General features: G+C 38.1%; 1 protein-coding gene across 1 annotated transcript in view; it reads left to right on the top strand.

Moving 5' to 3' along the window:
* Positions 1 to 410: 410 nt before the first annotated feature.
* Positions 411 to 19,725, top strand: part of ksr2 (kinase suppressor of ras 2) — a 66,584-nt gene continuing 47,269 nt past the window's right edge. Inside the window, exons 1-5 of the mRNA XM_079471819.1 lie at positions 411 to 1,120; positions 7,008 to 7,148; positions 7,727 to 7,877; positions 17,510 to 17,545; positions 19,052 to 19,583. Of these exons, the coding sequence (XP_079327945.1) occupies positions 941 to 1,120; positions 7,008 to 7,148; positions 7,727 to 7,877; positions 17,510 to 17,545; positions 19,052 to 19,583 (1,040 nt within the window). The 5' untranslated portion in view covers positions 411 to 940. The remainder of the gene's footprint in view (positions 1,121 to 7,007; positions 7,149 to 7,726; positions 7,878 to 17,509; positions 17,546 to 19,051; positions 19,584 to 19,725) is intronic.

Genomic DNA, 19,725 nt, shown 5'->3' with positions numbered 1-19,725 from the left:
GTTAACGAGGTAGATCGTTAGTGAGTTTAAAGAACAACAAAAGGCTCTTAAAAGACTAAATCTATTTAGCGGATAAATAACCAACAGGCCAAATAACGTTCAAAAGCTACAAAATGTCAAACAGCAAATCGTGTTTAAATGAACCAATGGAACATTATACATTTTGGCTCCAGTTTTTTTTGGAGAGTTCACATTTAAATGAAGCAGAACATTGAAAGTCTATTTCTGAAGTAAAACAATAAAGTCAATTTGACATAAACCAGTGAGTAAATTTTCTATTAAACAGGTGCATCTCAGGTTAAAGTCGACTGAACTGAAAATGCCTTCATATAGCTCGACGGATGAATTTTTAAACGGTTCAAACAGTGAGCTCACCGCATTGATGCTTATCTCGCGAGAACTCTCTTCCCTGCGATGCGATGCGATGCTGGTGCTGTTGCTGCGAATTTGATTGACGCGAACATGTCGGTGTGGCGGGGGAGCGCCGGGATGCAGCCGATGGAGATCCAGAAGAGGAGTTCTTGCGGTCAAATCAGACGTTACCGTTAAGAAATATCACGTGTCGTGATCTCCTGCGTTCGGCTTCTCGTTCATCACCTATGACAACGACGTCTCAAATTGCGTGAGCGCGCAATGGATCTAGCCGCAGCGAGGATCTGATTAGATTTTTTTCCTCCAGTATCCGCGTATCATGGTAGACTCGCGTCAAACGCAAAGCGTGCACCCCCGATGAAAGCGTCAGGATATCCAAAAAACGCCAACGATGGAATCGCCGTACACGTAGAGTCCAGTTTCTCGTGACCACACGCGCGATTCTCACCGTCACTTCAATGTAATCGACGCTCACCTGTTTGCGCTTTCACGAACGCACCATCAAAGTCATTTCACACCGACGGGGAAAAAAGTCGTCCGCGCGCAAGAGGGGGACCGCCGCTCGCAAATGATGGACGAGGAGAGCATGACCGAAAGCGACGAGCATCTTCTGAGTTTGCAAAAAGCCTTGCAGCAGTGCGAGCTGGTGCAGAACATGATCGACATCAGCATCTCCAGCTTGGAAGGTTTAAGGACCAAATGTGCCACATCCAACGACTTGACACAGAAGGAAATCCGGACGCTGGAGGTAAGCGAGCGTCTGAAATGTTGCACAGCTGCATTTCTACAAATGTCACGAGAGCGTGTGTGCGTGCGTGCACGATAAACAATTTTGCGTCAAGAAATGTGCGTGAATCGGAAGGTGCACGTTGGGGAATTACAGCGTTTAGGATGCGGTGTGCGCGCTGCGGGGAGAGGCGCGCGTTTGCGCATTCTGCAGGTGGTGAAGAAGGTGGCTCGTGCGCTCGCGCCGCTAACATGGACACCGAGAAGGGGCCTATTGTTGACATTCATGCATGTCCTCATCTTTACATGAAACCGGTGGGACGTGCGTTTTTAGAAGGGAATTGCGTTAGGTAACGATCATTTTCTTGCGGTGTGATGCCAGTTTGTGATTTGAGAAATGATGGGGTTTGGGCATCTGAATGCGGGGGAACCGATGGCCGAAATCTAGCTACATTATGCAATTTAATAAGAGGCATACACAAAATTCCTTTAATGCGCAGGTGTGTTGTGCGATATTTTATTTTCACTGTAAGATTATGGGACTGTAACAACTTTAGGGAGACATTTTTTTTTGGCCAGCCTAATATCAAACTATAGTAGCTGTGTATTGCACGGATGAATAGCTCAATACAATAAACAACTGTGTTTGTAATCTCACAAAACATTTGATAAAAGTACTTTCATTTAGAAAACTGTAAGGCTGTGTGGAACTGTCACTTGCCATTGTAAGTAAGCAACATAATGCCATTGAACAACAGCAAAATGGATCTATAAATTAATAAAATACAGTTGTTTTGTATAATATTTACCCAATGCACTGCAGTACAATAAAACGTATAGGCTAATTCAAATAAAATCCTCATTTCTCATTGGCTGTAAGGTTTAAATCTGTGACACTTGTAGGGGGATACCAGAAACTGAGATGCTATTTAAAAACAGCAAATGGGATGTACGTTTTTTTGTGAAATACTTTTTGTGCGTATTTACACACAAATTCGCTGAAATTTCTTTAAAGTAAGTCATTTAAAGCATTAAAATGATTTGAAGGATGGATTTTTTTCAGTGGCTGTGAAGCAGAGTTTGAAACTGTCACGTGTTTTAAGGAGAAACCAGAAACAGGTATTAGCAGATGCAGATAATCTATAGCTACGTAATGCAATTTAATAAGAGAAAATGGGATTTATAAATAAATGAAATGAAATCTAAATATCATATATTTGGCTGAAACCATTTGTACAGCATATAGACTTTAAGGGAAATCTTATAAGCTGTCACAACTTTTCAGGGGAAACATTAACTGTTGTAGGCCAATGCAATGTACATAATTGCACAGGGAAACCTGCTTGTATATTCACCTAGATGAGGCCGGGGCTTGTTGTCACACATTTATTTATAAGAGGGTCATTTTTCTGTAATACGGTTTTGTTACTAACAACATTTAGAGCACTCGTCACAACCTACCCAAAGATTCACATTATTAGAACATTGACATGAGAGACAAGCGAAATCTTCATTATAGATTATTAAATGATATTATTATTGATTTTGTATCTTAATGTGTGCTACGGATGGCTCTGTGTGCTCCGTGTTTACCAAACAGCTGTCACAATAACATGATGCATTTGAAATAAGCTCGGACGATAACATTTATAGAAAACAATCTATATCTATTGAAGAATTAACATAACTGAGCCGATAAAGCCCTTTTGACAACTTTCTAGTGAGACGCAATTGCAATGATTTCGACATCCATTTTACTTTTAAAAGTCTGCTGTCATTTTTGTCTTTTTGCTTCAGGATTCAACATTCTGAGGCTGTAAATAAGAAGCTTATGTGCTTGATATGTAGTCTATGCCTTAATATTCCTTGTCAAATATATTTATGTTTCAACACCCTTAACAAATGCTTTAGTTTCCATTGCAAACTAATTCAATATTTAAGTTAAGTCATTATTTGTATTGCGCTTTTACAGACACAATGTTTCAAAGCTGTACAGAAAATCATGCCGTACGTTTTCAGCAAAAAGAGAGGCCCAGATATGCAAACATGTTACAATATTGTACTGTATATGCCAAACTTTTCACAAGATCCAGATCATATAAAAGCAATGTTTATTAAATTATAATTTCAACAAATTAAATGAGACATTGTTAGAAGGACATTGTTGGATATTTGTAGTCTTTGAAACCAATCCAAAATTGAATTCAGCGATATCGGCAGATGGTCTGCTGTCTACTTTGCAGAATTATCAGATGCAAGAAATCTCAAAGTGGTCCTTGCTAACCGGGTAATATGATGGTTATGAAATCATCGTCTCTAGCTTATGTAAATGTTAAACTGTGTTGACTGTATAGTGTTTTTATTCAGTCCATAGTGCTTTTCTCTTCTGTTTATGATCATGTATGCTGGCTCATGAGGATTTTCTCTATGACATTGTTTTGGCTGTGCTTTGAGTGAAAGTGTGTGACATAAAAGGCGATCTTGCATGTTGGCAAAGCCCGCAGTGATATGAATTCCTCAGCCAGCTCTGTAGTATTTCTGCACGGTGGGGGAAACCCGCTTTCCATTGGCTGTTGTGTGCAGTCGTCACTGGTGTCAGCATGTCACAATGAAGCACTTTGTTTGTTCATGTTGATGGAATATAAATGACAAACGTTAGATATTATCAGGGGTTTCACACTTGTTTACCTGGTGATGGACGTGCATTATCGTGTCGGCAACAGTCGTGTATGAAATGCAATGACATTTTATTACAGTTGCACAGTGATTCTTATTTAACTTTATGCAGTTAATCTCCCAAATACTATATGATAAAACATGGCATGGGCCGGTTAACGCTTTCAAGGTATTCCAAGTTTTTTAAGAGTCAATGTCTAGAAGCCACTAAAATGTTCTGTGATACCTTTTCTATTAAGTCATGTAACTGTGTTGATGTTTATGTTCAATATATTTAAAAAATATATAGAAAAGTAAAAATGCTTTATTTTTTCCAGACATACATTTTCTGTATGTTGCTTATAAACTAAATGTATTTGTTTGTATTGTTTGTATAAGCAGACACAACATCATACTGGCCCAGTCCAATGTTGAATATATATAGACCACTTCGAATGACGTAATCGACCCTCGTTTAACGCTGGTCCGGAAGAACTTCCTGTTCGACCGCATAAACGTTTGACCGAATATTTATAACCAATTTATAATATTAAACAAATATCTTAAACATTTAAAATAATAATAACAGTCATCCTTAAATAAATAAACAACTCAAACCGCAAGTACTTCTAAAGCAGTGTTTACATCTTGCGAAGTGAAAACTCTGCATACAACTGATGTTTTAACATTTATGATGTAAAAAACAGGTTTTGGTTGTTTCGACTAACTTTGAGAACAATTACTTTACAAAATGAATAAAAAGAAGAACAGTTCATTTTTATAGAAGGATAATCTGGATACCTGAAAGCTTCAATTTGTAAGGTTTTAGTTAAAAATAAACAAGTCTTATTTTACCCCGATTCACAATAGTAAACTCTTCTCGGGGATGATTTCGTTGGAAATGTCACTTTGACATAATTTGATAGTGTTAAGATATGTCAACCTGTAACTTGTAACTAGTATTTTACGTTTCAGATAGAAATGGCGAGAGGGAAAATGTACAGATTGCATATTTAAAGTAAATTATAATGTTATAATTTAGCAATAACTCAATAAATCACGTTTTTAAAGCACCAGATTTCCAAATCAAAAGAAGTTTGTTCTGTATGCTATACCTGAGACATCGCCACAATAACCAACACATTATGGCATGCGGTGTGTTTGATATTCAGTTCTGGGATTTGGGTCAGTCGTGTTTCAGTTCAGCGAGTGAATTGAAAACGTACACGAGTGCATTTGAAAGAAACGTCCCTCGGCTTTAATCTTCAGGTGACCCTCAACCCCTGGAACCCACAGACAATGAGCTTTGTTTGCCCAACGTTCAGGAAACAGTGTTGCCATGGGAGAGCAACTCGACACAAATGAAACAGACTGAATATGTGGATGGACATTGTTCAGTAAACCGATAATGCTGACATGATCAAACAACCCATTCTTATCATTGAAAGATTAACACGCATATGGGTTACGTCCCGTTGCCGAATAAGTTGTCTGTTATCAATTGTTTGGCTCGCTTTAGGTGTGGAACGTCGATCTCATATAACCTTATATAAGTACCTTTTTAAGTCCATAATGGAAGTTTCGGGATTGTTTTTAGGACATTTTAACAGTTTGTGAAGCGATGATGAATGACTAACACTTTACAATAAGTTTGCATTTGTTAACATTAGTTAAAGGGATCGTTCACCTGTCATCATTTATTCACCAGCATGATGTTCAAAACCTGTATATGACTCTTCTTTGCGACACAAATGAAGATATTTCGCGAAATGACTCTGTAGTTTTCTGTCTATACTTTGGAGGTCAATGAGGCCGATGCTGTTCGGATACCAATGTTCTTCAAAATATATATTTTTTGTGTTCTGCCGAAGAAAGAAAGTCATGTTTACAATGTCACGAGGGTGAAGAAATGTTGAAAAGAGAACTTGTTAACATGATCCAAGAATAGACAGTACTTCAACAGAATTAAGTAATCTTAGTTAATGGTAATTCCAATATATTTTTTAAATAAAACAAAAGTATGTGTTAAAGTTAGAACACGGACGGCAATAAAATATACCATTTTATTGCTATTAGACATTGAATTTTACAGATGAATAAAAGCTGTAAAAAGATATTGTTCGTTCTTGTATAGGGCTGCAAAAATAACCGAAAAACAAATCTAATAGAGATTACAATTACAGGTAAAATGCCAAAAAGCCTCCATTACATCTGTCCATGTGCCTTCATTTCTGAACATGTGTCTGGGCACCGAGTACAGTGGCGAAACAGAGACCTTAAAATGAAGTATCCTACGTTTTCCATTTCTTTAACCGACAAATCTCCTGTAGTTATTTGTTTTTTTTACATGATATGATTTAGTTTTAGATGTTTATAGAAAGAATGTGCTTCACAGAACCTTATAAAACATTTCAAAGCTTCAATATAAAATCTATTAACGGAAAATAATCATCACAATTACAATATCAAGGTGAATTATTGACAATTGTGTTTTTTGTCATAATTGTGTTGCCCTACTCATTGTTAATGTCAGCTAATGGTAACGGATGAGATTTTATCGTGAAGTGTTAACATTGCTAGGGTATTTCGAGTGGTTGTTAGGGTACGGCAGGGCGGTTGCTAGATTGGTGGCTAGCTGGTTGGTGGTTGGCCCAGGTCAAATGAGTTTGATGTTTAGGTGTCTAGTTTTACATTAAAGGACCTGAGCCATATCCACCGAATTTCTTGGGTCAGTTATAACTTCTAGAAACAGTGATGCTGGCTAAAAGTGTTACATTTATATCAGTTCTTATACGGTTTATCAGGAGAGCTTTAAATGTTGTCGTCCCTGCCCAAACACATCAATGACGTCATTGTTTTGGGAAAATATTCATGTTTTTTAACACGCCGAGAACCAGTTCAAAAGAGAAGCGTTGCGACTACTGCAAGTTTACTTGTGACTGTCCAGTAAACACATTTACATGTTTTACCTCATGAAAACAGTTACTTTGTATCATTGTTATGGGGAGTACTTGCAAACACTTTGAAGAGAATTGTCTAATCTAACGTTTGACGACTTTAACAAGTTTAAGTCATTTTATGGACAATGTAGAGCCCAACAAGGGGACGAAGTAAATCTAGTGCCTCGGACAACGGTCAGTGAATTTAATGGGCATTTTACAAAAAGATATGACTACATAATGTGACTGACCAATCAGAATCAGGTATTATGTAGTTTGTTAATACGACCTTCTATCTTTCTTTCTTTCTTTCAGGGAAAGCTGGTGAAGTATTTTAGTCGGCAGCTCTCTTACAAACGTAAAGTGCCCTTACAGGAGCAGAATGTTGAGCTGGACGGATTCCCTCGACTTGGACACTGGTTTCGCATTGTTAACATTCGGAAAGAGGTTATTGAGGTATGAAATGATCTTGTGTGTGTGTGTGTGTGTGTGTGTGTGTGTGTGTGAGCGCACTTTCTGTGTGGAATCATGTCTTTATATTTTCTATTAAAAGTTAAAATAGTTTTCATTGTGAAAATAAGAAAAAATCTCTTTTCTTTACGTTATTGTTTTGAGCCGTATTGTACAGCACTTTGGGTCAACTGGTAGTCGTGTGAAAGTGCTTTATAAATAAAGTCAAGAAATAAAGAAAGAAGGATTTGATTTCACAAAAGAGATCTCAACATCTCACAAACCGAGCTCAAATTAGCAGAGTCTACTATTAAAACGTCGTCGAACATCTCAATACGAACTCCAACATTTCTCATCGAATTTACCCAAATCCAAATGATTTGATGTCTCCTATTGACGTTCATTATATAACACCACTCTCCTAATATTTCTCATTTCTTATAATCGTTTTAAGGATAAGAGTCTGAGACAGTTTAATGAGCTTCCAATATTGTGCATCTCATGACTTTCCCTGAAATAAGTTCACCGTATGTCACTTTAGATGAGATGATAAGCGCATCAGTTATTTTTTGTTGTGTGTCCAGGAAATCGGGCCAGGGGAGCTGACGCTGGAGGCTTTGTTGGACATGTCTGATGAGCAGGTGACTGAGGCGCTACAGAAGTTCGGATCGAGCGATGATGAGTGTGCGCGCCTCAACGCCTCGCTCGCGTGTCTGCGGTCCGCTCACAAATCAGGTGAGTGCACAGGGCTTCTGAAAGATTCAACAAGTTGCAGAAGTTCTTATACTGTATTATGAAGTGTTTCTCTCTTGTCACATTACACCCTGCGTTCTGAATCAAATAACAAATGGGCTTTTTTCTGTGCGTCTCGTGACTAGTTGTCATATGCGTTATTCTTATACGCCTTGTTTGAACGTATCACTCGGATCCGTTTCTTTACATTTTAGTTTCCCTAAATAAGCATATAATATTAATCATTTTCTTTCAATTGCGTTTATGGTGGATGTATGTGCTTTTTGGAGTTCTGTATAAGATAAAATGATGTCATTTTAACATACAAATATTTGAAGAGTTTGCTTCCAAAATGAGATAACTCATCACGTTTTTAATCATGCATTCCAATAAATATCAATCAAACGGCAGCTGGTTTGTTTCGATTTAAGCCATGATATCTAAAAAGTACACTAACACAATAAAACACAATAGAAACATGATAACAATATTAAAAAATATGAGTTATCTTATTTTGGAACCAAGCTCTTCGATTGTTTGTGTTTACTTGAATAAATGAAGTCCCAGAGATGACACGAGGTTCAGTAAAATATTAGAGAATGTTCATTTTAGGGTGAACTAAACCTTTATTATACATTTTTTATAGTACCAGATATTGTCCAGCAGAGGTCATCATAACCCTCAGCTGGATTTATTTTCACCCCTCTTAAGTCAAATAGTATGCAATTCAAACACATGACCTCACTGTGATCATCACATAACGTCTGCCGTTCATTTGAACAAATCAAGTTTTATTACATATATTGTTCATTCTGAAAAAGTTTAACCGTGTTTTTTGGGGCACATTCATTATTACTTGTATAAACATGGTTTTACTACAGATACTGTATTATGGCGTGAACTATGGTTGCCGTAGCAAAATCATGTATAATTTGTAGTTTCCATGGTTTATTTAAAGTAACCATAGCGGTGAAAGTGAAATAATTGTAAAGATGGGATAGTTTCTGCGAACCGTTATAGTTCATGAATGCAGGCCAGGTTGCTGAATAGTGATGAGGTGTTCATTTAGATTGGATAAGCATGGAGAAATATTGAATAAGCACACACACCTGTGACTGCACATCATTGGAATTGTATGCTAATTTGATTCTTCGGTTGGCAATGACAAGCTGTCAGAACAACCACATTAGCCCTTTATTCAAACATTATTTGCATATACGTTGCACAAATAAATAACTTAAAAGAAGTTTAGTTCTCTCCATTTTGTTCCAGACATATTTTAATGGCTTAATCGAACCTGCAAATATGGTACAAACATGCCCTCTGGACATCACTCTTGCCCTCTACTTTGCATTAGTAGGTATAAGTATATGTATATGTTCATGTTGCTGTATTGTCGTTATCCTCAGTTTATTAATTCTGTAAGTTTAAGGTTTTATGGTTTATTGTACTTCTTATATGTACTGTATAGCAAGTTTTGGCTTGTTGCTTCAATTTGAAGGAAATGGTGACAATGTTCAGATGTGGATTTGGTATTCTATTGAACACCGAGGATCACTGATTTAAAATTCCTCATAGTAGGACAAAATGTAATTTTACAGCTGTGCGTTTATACAATAAATTTGCTGTTTCTTTAGTTTGGCCACCAGAGGGCACTGTAGCAACACAATGTGAAACGCACAGTCGTTTGATAACAATGTTAGGTAACATCACACTTTTATAAATCACTTTTCAGCATTGTTTGTTCTCCAGCTCGAGTCTCCTCGTACCTGAGAGAGCAATTGAATGATGTTGACTACAATTGTAACTTTAACAAGTAATTATACTTATTCCCAAATCTGTGTTAAGTTCATTGCTAAACAATAGGAAAGATATTTGAAAGAATGTTTATAACCAAATTAGTCTGACTTCTATAGTACGCTACATCAAGTTCACTTCACGGTACGAAATCCGATGAGAAGCTGAAGCGCAGGATGATGTCAAGAGATCATTGATCCGTTTTGGCATAAGTAAGAGCTCTGTTATATCCATTTGAATTTTGATCATATTTTGGAACATTAAAGTTAATATATTTACACTACAAACCAAAACGACCTCTTTGGTTTCTAAAGGACTTTAAGCAATTGTTCAACTTTGTTAAAAGAAATTAAGTCTAAATGCAGAATGGCTGGCGATATATAGTAAAGCACAAATATATATCTTTAAACAATTTAAACTTTTGTTTTGATATCTCGTACGTTTTTAGGGAATTTTAATGAATCACATCATGGGATTCACACAAAAATGTTATAAAACCACGTTTTTTTCTGTACTGTCATGATTTATTTGACCAACAGATGGCAGCAAAGCCCCATCTGCCCTTCTTGAATGATATTATTAACCTCTCAAACAAAACAAAGAGGATTAAATCCTGCCATATTGTTCAGCAGGTGAATTATATCATGCACGCTTATCACCAGCCGTGGGTTTTTCAATCGTCATGCTTTTCTTGAATGAAGCTTCGGTTTCATTCATTTCGCCGGCTTTGTCTTCCAGTTGTGCAAACATTGTGGCTACCGTTGAAGTGATAAAATACAACGCAGTTTGTACTCTCTCATTCTACCTTTCTTTCCTCCATTGGTTCTGTAGTTACTTTAGATAGCGTTCAGCACGTTCCCCGGAGCGCCTGGATTTTCCTGAGACCCGGACCCCCCGCCACGACGCTGTTCAGTAAAGTGTAAAGTGAGATCAGAGCGGATTGCTTTGTTTAAATAATGGCTTAAAGATGCTTGAAGCTCGCTGAGGGCACAGCACGGGCTCATTCAATGTCCAACAGAGATGATTCACAGAGAGGGAATTCCAGTCGGGGGAATGAGGGGTATCATTAGAAATCACACCTCTCTTTTCTCTGCATGTCTTTGGTGTTGTGTTTTCAATATCTGGTTCATTTAAAACCATCTCTCACACACACACACTTGTTTTGAAACTACTAATAAAGTGCTTGAACAAAGGTGTGAAAGCCTTATGAAAGGGGGATGTTTTGTCTTTGGGGGGAGCTTTTTTCAAAGCTTATTTTTTTAACCATTAAATGCCAAAAAATGATTTGGACACCCTAAGCTTCACTTACAGTATGGATTTCAGGGACTTACGTGAGAAAAAATTAAACCAAGTGGCATTTATTTTTTAAGAATGACAGGACAAGCAAACTTTCAAAGCGAAACATCAAAAAATGTCATTTTATAGGAGTTTTAAAGGATAAATCTATTATGGTTGCGTGTATCTTTAATGGTATTGTAGCTGAATTTACAGTAAAATCCCTGAAACATCTTGTTTAAACCCTCATTCAGCACCTATTTGATTAGTTCTGTAGTTTTATTCATTCACATTTTTACATTTGAGGCATTTACACTGATGATCAAATCTATGCCCATTCTATAACTCAGGACAGAATAAAGTCCGGTATCTTGATTTATAATCATTTCCCAAGACCAATTTCCACAAAAGCTCATTATAATTCATATATAATAACATTCTTTTTTTGTTTATTATTAGGTTATTATTTGTTTGACCCATTTTATAGATGCGAACTGGTGCATTTAAAACACATTTATTGGACAAATGTTTTGCTTCTGTATGAACCTCTCAACTTAAATGGACTTATTCGTTTTGTCTTTATGTATTTTGCAGTCTCTGCCGAATTACTTTTTACAGTCTTTTTTTGGCAGTTCACATTTTATTACTGTACCATCTGAGCTAATGCAAGTTATACAATCGAGTGCTCGTGTACTTTTAGTATCCATACATAATAATGGGAGAGATGAGCAGTGTAGGGTTTTGAGGGGTCGCCAATGTACATTCTGATATTGATCAAGTTTAACTTAAAGGAAGTAAAGCAGTTATTTAATGTAGGGACAATTCACCCAAAAATCTCACCCTTATGTTGTTTTAAACCTGTATAAATTGTATTGTTCCACTAAACACAAAGACTGAAGAGTGTTTGTGACCAAACTGTTTTGGGGCACCATTGACCTTCATACTAGGAACCGAAACGGTGGCCCACAACGGTTTGGTTTCCTGCATTATTCTAAAAGTCTTGTTTCGTGTTCAACAGTTTGGGTGGAACTGTACTTTTAATATCAATTGTAGAGTAAGGCCATGTTCATATTTGACTTCTTTTTTGAAGCTCCTAGCATCAGTTTCACATAATATCCTATGGAGTCAAATTCAAGCGCCCGGAGTGTCTTTTGAAGAAAGAAGTTTCAACACTTTCTGAAAAAGAAACGCCCGCCCTACTTCAAGAACCTTTTTCACCGCCAATCAATGACAAGCCAGTAGCGAGGCCTGTTGTTTCCATAACAACATGCGAGCGAATAAGGTGATTGGTCGAGCAGGATCAAAATATAATAAAAGTCTCTGAAAAAATATAGTGCCGACCGAAACGCCGGTTGAAGCATAGTTTTGTATAAGATTGAAGAGACTGTATATAGTTCACAAACGCTGCCTCCGAAGTCAAGTCAAGCTTTATTGTCATTCTGCTCCATGTGGACATAAAAATACATAAAAACATACAGTGGAGTAAAACAAGAATAAACCTTTACACAAACTAACCTAATCATTTTCTGAGACTCACTAAATATACTACAGTCTATATGCAGATGCTACAAATAAATACTGTACATGTATGTCAAGTCATTGCCAGCTGCTCTGTAACCACAACGCTGCTTTTCCACGCAAATATGTGCCATTGTCAACTTTTTCTTGCCATAAAAGAAGTCAAATGTGAACACAGCTTAAGGAGATCGTCTGCGGGTGTTTTAGTTTGTGCTTATCTTTCTTATTCGTTTCTTATTAGGCCAACCAAAGACGCACCTGCCAACAGCTTGACATATGAAACATTTTCCAGATCATTTTCCAAACGATACAGTTTCCTAAAAACGTTTCTCACAAATTGCCGTCCAGGTTCAATTCAGACTCATCCTTCAGATTGTATACAGCCAAAACACATCATTACCTCCATCAGAAGTGAAAGGTAATATTATTTTAGCTATAGTTTAAGGGCGAGTAAAAATGAAGTATTGATATGAAGACTATTAAAAATGAAAGATTATTTATGGCCTCACCCTCTCGGTTGATTCGGAAGATTTAGCAAGTCATTTCAAAATATGTCACGAGCGTCTTTGCCGTTTCTCTCTGTGTGTCACTTTCTGTCCGTCTCCCTATTGCGATCAGCTCACATAATTAGCAGCGTCTTGACTCTGAAGTCACCGTCGTCGAGTCATGAAGACGGATTTCTGTATTATTAGAGCATAACCTCATTAACAATATTAGTGGTGAAATGTACGGGTCATTCCTCTTGACACCTGTGTTGGGTTGTTTTCTGATAATAATGACAGTACTGTGTGCTGGTGATAATAGATGTACACATGCAGCTCTTTGTTGCGGTTGTGTAAGACGCTGTTGCCAGGCGATAGCTGCGGGTACAAATGCATTGTTTGAGTAACGTTGTGTTGACATGTTCTTATTAGGATTCGCTGGATCATTATCGACCGTCTTTCCCTCTTATTTTCGTCCTCTGGACATTATATCATTAAATGTGTTTGCTGTGACAAGCATCATTATTGCTTGGACTTTGAACAAGTTCTGTCTTATTTGCTCATCTTATGCTGCAATCTTTTATTTTGATACTGAGGTCTCATAATGTAGAGATTGAGATTTCTTCCCTTGTGTTTTTTAGAGAAAAGCGACGATTCTCTGTCGTGCACGTGGGAGGTTTATATTCAACTCGAAAAGCAGGTGAAAGTCATCTGGAAGAATATTTGTTGCAAGAGTGTGCGCCTCTTCAGGTGAAAATGAAAAATCTATGACAAGCTTTTCAATAAGATTCATGACTTCGGGAGAGGAAACACTGAGGAAATATTTACAGCGGTCGCAAAGCCACTATATATTACACAACAGACAGATTCATTCTCACCTTTCTCCAGCAGGACGGGTGAATCACGCGGTCGAAAATTGATGATAGACAAGACCCCCATGAGGTGAAGATGGAGATGTTAAGAACAATACACACAACAACCTTTTAAAACACCGCTTACCTCTTTGTTTTCGTTTTGGCAGAGTAATAGAAAAAAACCCACCATGTCTGTCCATCCATCCATGCATCTATCTTTCTATATTTGTGCGTCTGCATGCCCGTCTGTCTGTCTGCCTGCCTGTCTCTCTGTCTGTCAGTCCGTCCATCCATCCATCGCTCCATCCATCTTTCTATATTTGTGTGTCTGCCTGCCTGTCTCTCTCTCTGTCTGTCTGTCTCTATGTCAGTCCTTCTGTCCATCCATCCATCCATCTTTCTATATTTGTGTTTGTGTGTCTGCCTGTCCGTCCATCCATCCATCCATCCATCCATCCATCCATCCATCCATCCATCCATCTTTCTATATTTGTGTGTTTGTGTGTCTGTCCGTCCATCCATCCATCCATCCATCCATCCATCCATCCATCCATCCATCTTTCTATATTTGTGTGTTTGTGTGTCTGTCCGTCCATCCATCTATCCATCCATCCATCCATCTTTCTATATTTGTGTGTCTGCCTGCCTGTCTCTCTCTCTCTCTCTCTCTCTCTCTCTCTCTCTCTCTCTCTGTCTGTCTGTCTGTCTGTCTGTATGTCAGTCCTTCTGTCCATCCATCCATTCATCTTTCTATATATGTGTGTTTGTGTGTTTGTGTGTCTGCCTGTCCGTCCATCCATCCGTCCATCTTTCTATATTTGTGTGTCTGCTTGTCTGTCTGTTTGTTTGTCCATCCATCCATCCATCCATCCATCTTTCTATATTTGTGTGTCTGCTTGTCTGTCTGTTTGTTTGTCCATCCATCCATCCATCCATCTTTCTATATTTGTGTATCTGCTTGTCTGTTTGTTAGTTTGTCTGTCCGTCCATCCATCCATCCATCTTTTATATTTGTGTGTCTGCCTGTCTACCTGTCTGTCTGTCTGTCAGTCATCTATCTATCTGTATATCTGTCCATCTATCCATCCATCCATCCATCTATCCATGTATCATCTTTCGATATCTGTGTGTCTGTTTTTCTGTCTCCAGTTGTACTTTAGTTTTGTCTGGTGCTATGCAAAACATTCAGATTATCAAATAACTAAGTAGTATTCGATGGTTGATGGAAGCAACTTGACATTGCGGGCATTCGCACAGCTCGGGTCAAGCAGGTCACACAGCGTCCGTGTTTGCTACTTTCAAACTTTGAGTAGCTTGTTTGTTTTCTCGGCTTTAATTAAAATGCTCATTTGAGCCTCTCCTATGCCCCGTGAGAACCAAGAGAAGTGTCCTCCAGCCATGCCCAGTGGTCCTGTCCTCAAGAGTGCCAAACACTTATCTAACCATCCTGATCAAAGAGTCCACTAGAGCGTCCGTGTATGTGAAGTAAAAGACATGTGCGGTTGCATAAGCATTCCGCGTCTCAGAAATTTTTCTCCTGAAAAAAGAGTTGAATCTCCCAAATGTCTCCATTAGAGTTTCAAAACTGAACTCAGAATTGTCAAGTCTGCAGTCAAAAGTCAGTTTTATTGAAGATCTCAATTATTTCACCTCTACAATCTACATTCATTTTACACATCTGTACACCTCTGTACTCGTCATGTGTTGAAAAATGATTAAAACAAATCTGACACTCTTAAATATGTTGACACTTAAATGAAAATCTCCTGAGATTGGAAAGAGCATCATCCGAGCAATAACATTTTCTCTGGGTTTTCATTTCTGTGTTGCAGTTTTGTTGCTTTTGTTATCCTCCCAATATACGCCTTTTGACAAACAAACGTTTCCAAATTACAAAAATAGTTTCTGACTATATTGACAAAATACATATTCGTGTATACCGTGTGTGTATCTTTCCAGGATCAAGTGTTAATCTCAAGACCAAGATCAGAGATAATATGTTCATTTGCAAAAACTTTAAAAGACACAAACAGTTTACGTGTCTCTTAAACAATTTGATTATAATAAAGTGTGGTATTACATTTACTTATTACTAATATTGAACCAGTTGAAAACGAAATGAAAGAAAAGTTCTGCAGCACATTTTACTGTGTGGGTTTCAGTTCATTTTCCCGTCTGTCATCTGCTCTAAATAAAGACGCCATCAATCATCTGTCAACAGCCTACCTGATCTCCATAGTAAAGGACATTTTCTACAGCTTAATGACTGAAACTTCTCAGTATTATATTGATAAAATATTAAAGAATTGAATGCTGATGAACTCAAATATGCCGTGTGAGAGAAAAGGTAAAAAAGAAAGACAAACAGAGGGAATATGAATGTGGGAACATGATAGAGTTAAGAGTTGTCTACCTCTCCTCTGGAACAAAAGGTGGATCACTAATAGATAAAGTTCACCCGGAGCTTTGTGTCTGTGAGTTTTTAATTTTCACATTTACAGTAGATTAAAGGTGTGGGTGATTCCATTATAAAGAGGGTTAGCTCAGAAATTACAGCTTCAAATAAGGGTCGAGGACAAATATTATACAGTAATTATCCGAGAAATATATGAAATAATATATTATAAGAGATGGGAAGTGTAAAACGCTAGTATTGACTTTTTGTTTGTTAAAGCCTCAATATGGAATCATTTTGTTATGAAATATCCAAAATGGACTTGCACAGTGTGATATATGTCATACATTATCCCAAATGTTCCCAGGAATGTGAAAATCCAGTAAAGTTCAAATAATGGCCGTCAATTGTCTCCCTTGTATTTGTCGCATATCAGCGACTAAATATCCTCTGCTCTGCCCGATCCTCAGTTTCTGCATCTGGGACGCATCTGTTTTTTACTCTCTGGCGAGTAATGGAAACCCAAAGAAGCGTAAACGTAGTTTTAAACACGTAAAACTGTAGCATTACGCTATCAAATCAATGGACAAAGTCCAATATCATTCGCGGGCTTTCGTAGCATTACATTCCATGTTTCTTGCAAGCTAATTCATTACGATGACATCAAACAAAATTAATTCATCACCTCGATGGGCGATCTCCATACGCCTCTGGATGGTGAAAACGACACTTCCCATAATTCCACTCTCCTACATAACGTCATTTAGCTTCACTTTTTGCCAAGCGGTCGAAATGTACATATTGTGGCTTTAATTTTATTTGCGCGAAGGAATATGCAAGGTTAAAGGGACACTTCGTTCAAAAATGAAAAATCTGTCATCATTTACTCACCCGTGTACATTTCTTTGTTCCAATGAACACAGAGAAAGATATTTGGTTGAATTTTAGCAATTTTAGCCACTACCATATTGTAGTTTATCACTTAATGAGATATTTTGGAGAGTTTGGCACCTTTGACTATATTAATTCTTCCTATTATAGAAGTCAATGATGTCCCGGAATTGAAAAGTACTAACATTGTACTAACCAAATATCTTTCTATCGGAACAAAGTAATTTATTCAGGTATGAAATTACATGAGCGTGAGTAAATGATGACAGAATTTCATTTTTGGAGGAACCATCCCTTTAAGTTCACTTCTTTTTGATGCTACTTAATCGATAACACGTGACCATCTTTGACTTTTTAGGTAAATGTACTAAGTGTGCATTTGTTGTTGAATAATAAGTAACAGTTCTCTCTGGTTTTTTCAAGAACAACTGGAGGATGATAAGTTACAAAGTAACGGAGGTGAGACTTATGTTCTTTTTCAGGCAGTGTGTTTTCATCACTGTTGTATATGTATCAGTCTGCTTTAGTGATCATTACATTGAGACATTTCAGACTCATGTTAGTCTCAATCTCATCTCATCTCTGTGTGTTTGTCATGATAGATGCAGTCTGAGTCTCTTCACTGTTGACATCCTTCATCTGCTACAGTACTTGGTACTTGGCTCTTTTCTCATCTCGCCTCTTCTCATGTTCTCCCTCTTGGGCATCTCTCATGTCTCTTTACTCTTTGGTCTTCTCTTCTATTTTCCTTATCCTCTTTTCCGTTCTTGTCTCATTCCTTCTCTTCATCACTTTCTTTTTTTAGCTCATCTCTCTTTGTAATGTCTCTTCTCTTTTTGTGTTTATCTCTTTCGTGTCTCTTGTTTTCTTTTCCTTTTGTCCCTTTTCTTTTCGTCTCTTCTAATATATTTTCGTCTCTTTTCTTGTCATCTCTTCTCTTTTTGTCTCTTTTCTTTTCGTCTCTTTTCTTTTCGCTTTTTCTTTTCGGCTCTTCTCGTCTCTTTTCTTCTCTTTTCATCTCTTCTCGTCTATTTTCATCTCTTCTCTTTTTGTCTCTTTTCTTTTCGCTTTTTCTTTTCGGCTCTTCTCGTCTCTTTTCTTCTCTTTTCATCTCTTCTCGTCTATTTTCATCTCTTCTCTTTTTGTCTCTTTTCTTTTCGCTTTTTCTTTTCGGCTCTTCTCGTCTATTTTCTTCTCTTTTCATCTCTTCTCGTCTATTTTCATCTCTTCTCTTTTTGTCTCTTTTCTTTTCGCTTTTTCTTTTCGGCTCTTCTCGTCTCTTTTCTTCTTTTTTCATCTCTTCTCGTCTATTTTCATCTCTTCTCTTTTTGTCTCTTTTCTTTTCGCTTTTTCTTTTCGGCTCTTTTCATCTCTTTTCTTTTCTTCTCTTTTCATCTCTTCTCGTCTATTTTCATCTCTTCTCTATTTGTCTCTTTTCTTTTCGCTTTTTCTTTTCGGCTCTTTTCATCTCTTTTCTTTTCTTCTCTTTTCATCTCTTCTCGTCTATTTTCATCTCTTCTCTTTTCATCTTTTATCGTCTCTTTTCTTCTCTTTTCGTCTCTTCTCGTGTCTTTTCATCTCTTGCCTTTTCGTCTCTTTTCGTCTCTTCTCTTTTCTTTTCGCTTTTTCTTTTCCGCTCTTCTCGTCTCTTTTCTTTTCTTCTCTTTTCAACTCTTCTCGTCTCTTTTCATCTCTTCTCTTTTCATCTTTTATCGTCTCTTTTCTTCTCTTTTCGTCTCTTCTCGTGTCTTTTCATCTCTTGCCTTTTCGTCTCTTTTCATCGCTTTTCTTTTTTTTCTCTTCTCTTCTCTTCTCTTCTCTTCTTGCCTCGACTCCCTCCTCTCCTCTCCTCTCCTCTCCTCTCCTCTCCTCTCCTCTCCTCTCCTCTCCTCTCCTCTCCTCTCCATCTTTATTATGACTTTATTTTTCATGTTAACATGCACCTCTGATACTGTATGTCGACAGGATCCAGCGGTAACCAGCCCAAGCAGGACTGGTCCATTCAGTGGCCCACTTCTGAGTCGGGTAAAGAGAACAGCCCGGTGGGGCAAGCGGACCACAGTCAGTGGGTGCGCCTCCAGCTCTCCCAGAGCCCTAAACTGCACTCTCGCTATAGTCAGCACTTGTGCCAGAGCCCTCAGGCGCTGGCACCTCCCTTCTACTCCCAGCATCCACAGTCCCAGACGGACCGGCTGACCGTGGACACTCACTACGGCCTCTTCCCCTCCCCTCTGGAAACCGGACATCACTCTCTTCCTCCCTCCCCCAGACAGAGGCACTTTGCTTACACACCTCCTCGGACTCCCTTAGTAGTGAACACCATGACCCCTCCAGGGACGCCGCAGGTCAGGCGCAGGAATAAACTGAAGGCCCCCGGAACACCACCGCCTGCCAACCGGAAGCTCATTCACCTTCTGCCTGGGTTCACGGCTCTGCACCGTAGTAAATCTCACGAGTTTCAACTGGGGAACAGAATTGATGACGCACAGATGCCCAAGTGAGTAACAGTATATTGTACAGCCGAATGTATGAAAGTATTAACTAAGACAACAAAGCTTAAATTTACACATCCGGTTTCTCTGCCGCCATTTTGTTATTTTTGTGTTGGCTCAACCAATCACACGCATAGCATTGTGGGC

The sequence above is a fragment of the Barbatula barbatula genome, assembly GCF_947034865.1.
Source record: "Barbatula barbatula genome assembly, chromosome: 2".
Classification (NCBI taxonomy): Eukaryota; Metazoa; Chordata; class Actinopteri; order Cypriniformes; family Nemacheilidae; genus Barbatula; species Barbatula barbatula.
The sequence above is the reverse complement of the archived record's forward strand: the minus strand, read 5'-3'. Positions and strand labels throughout refer to the sequence as shown.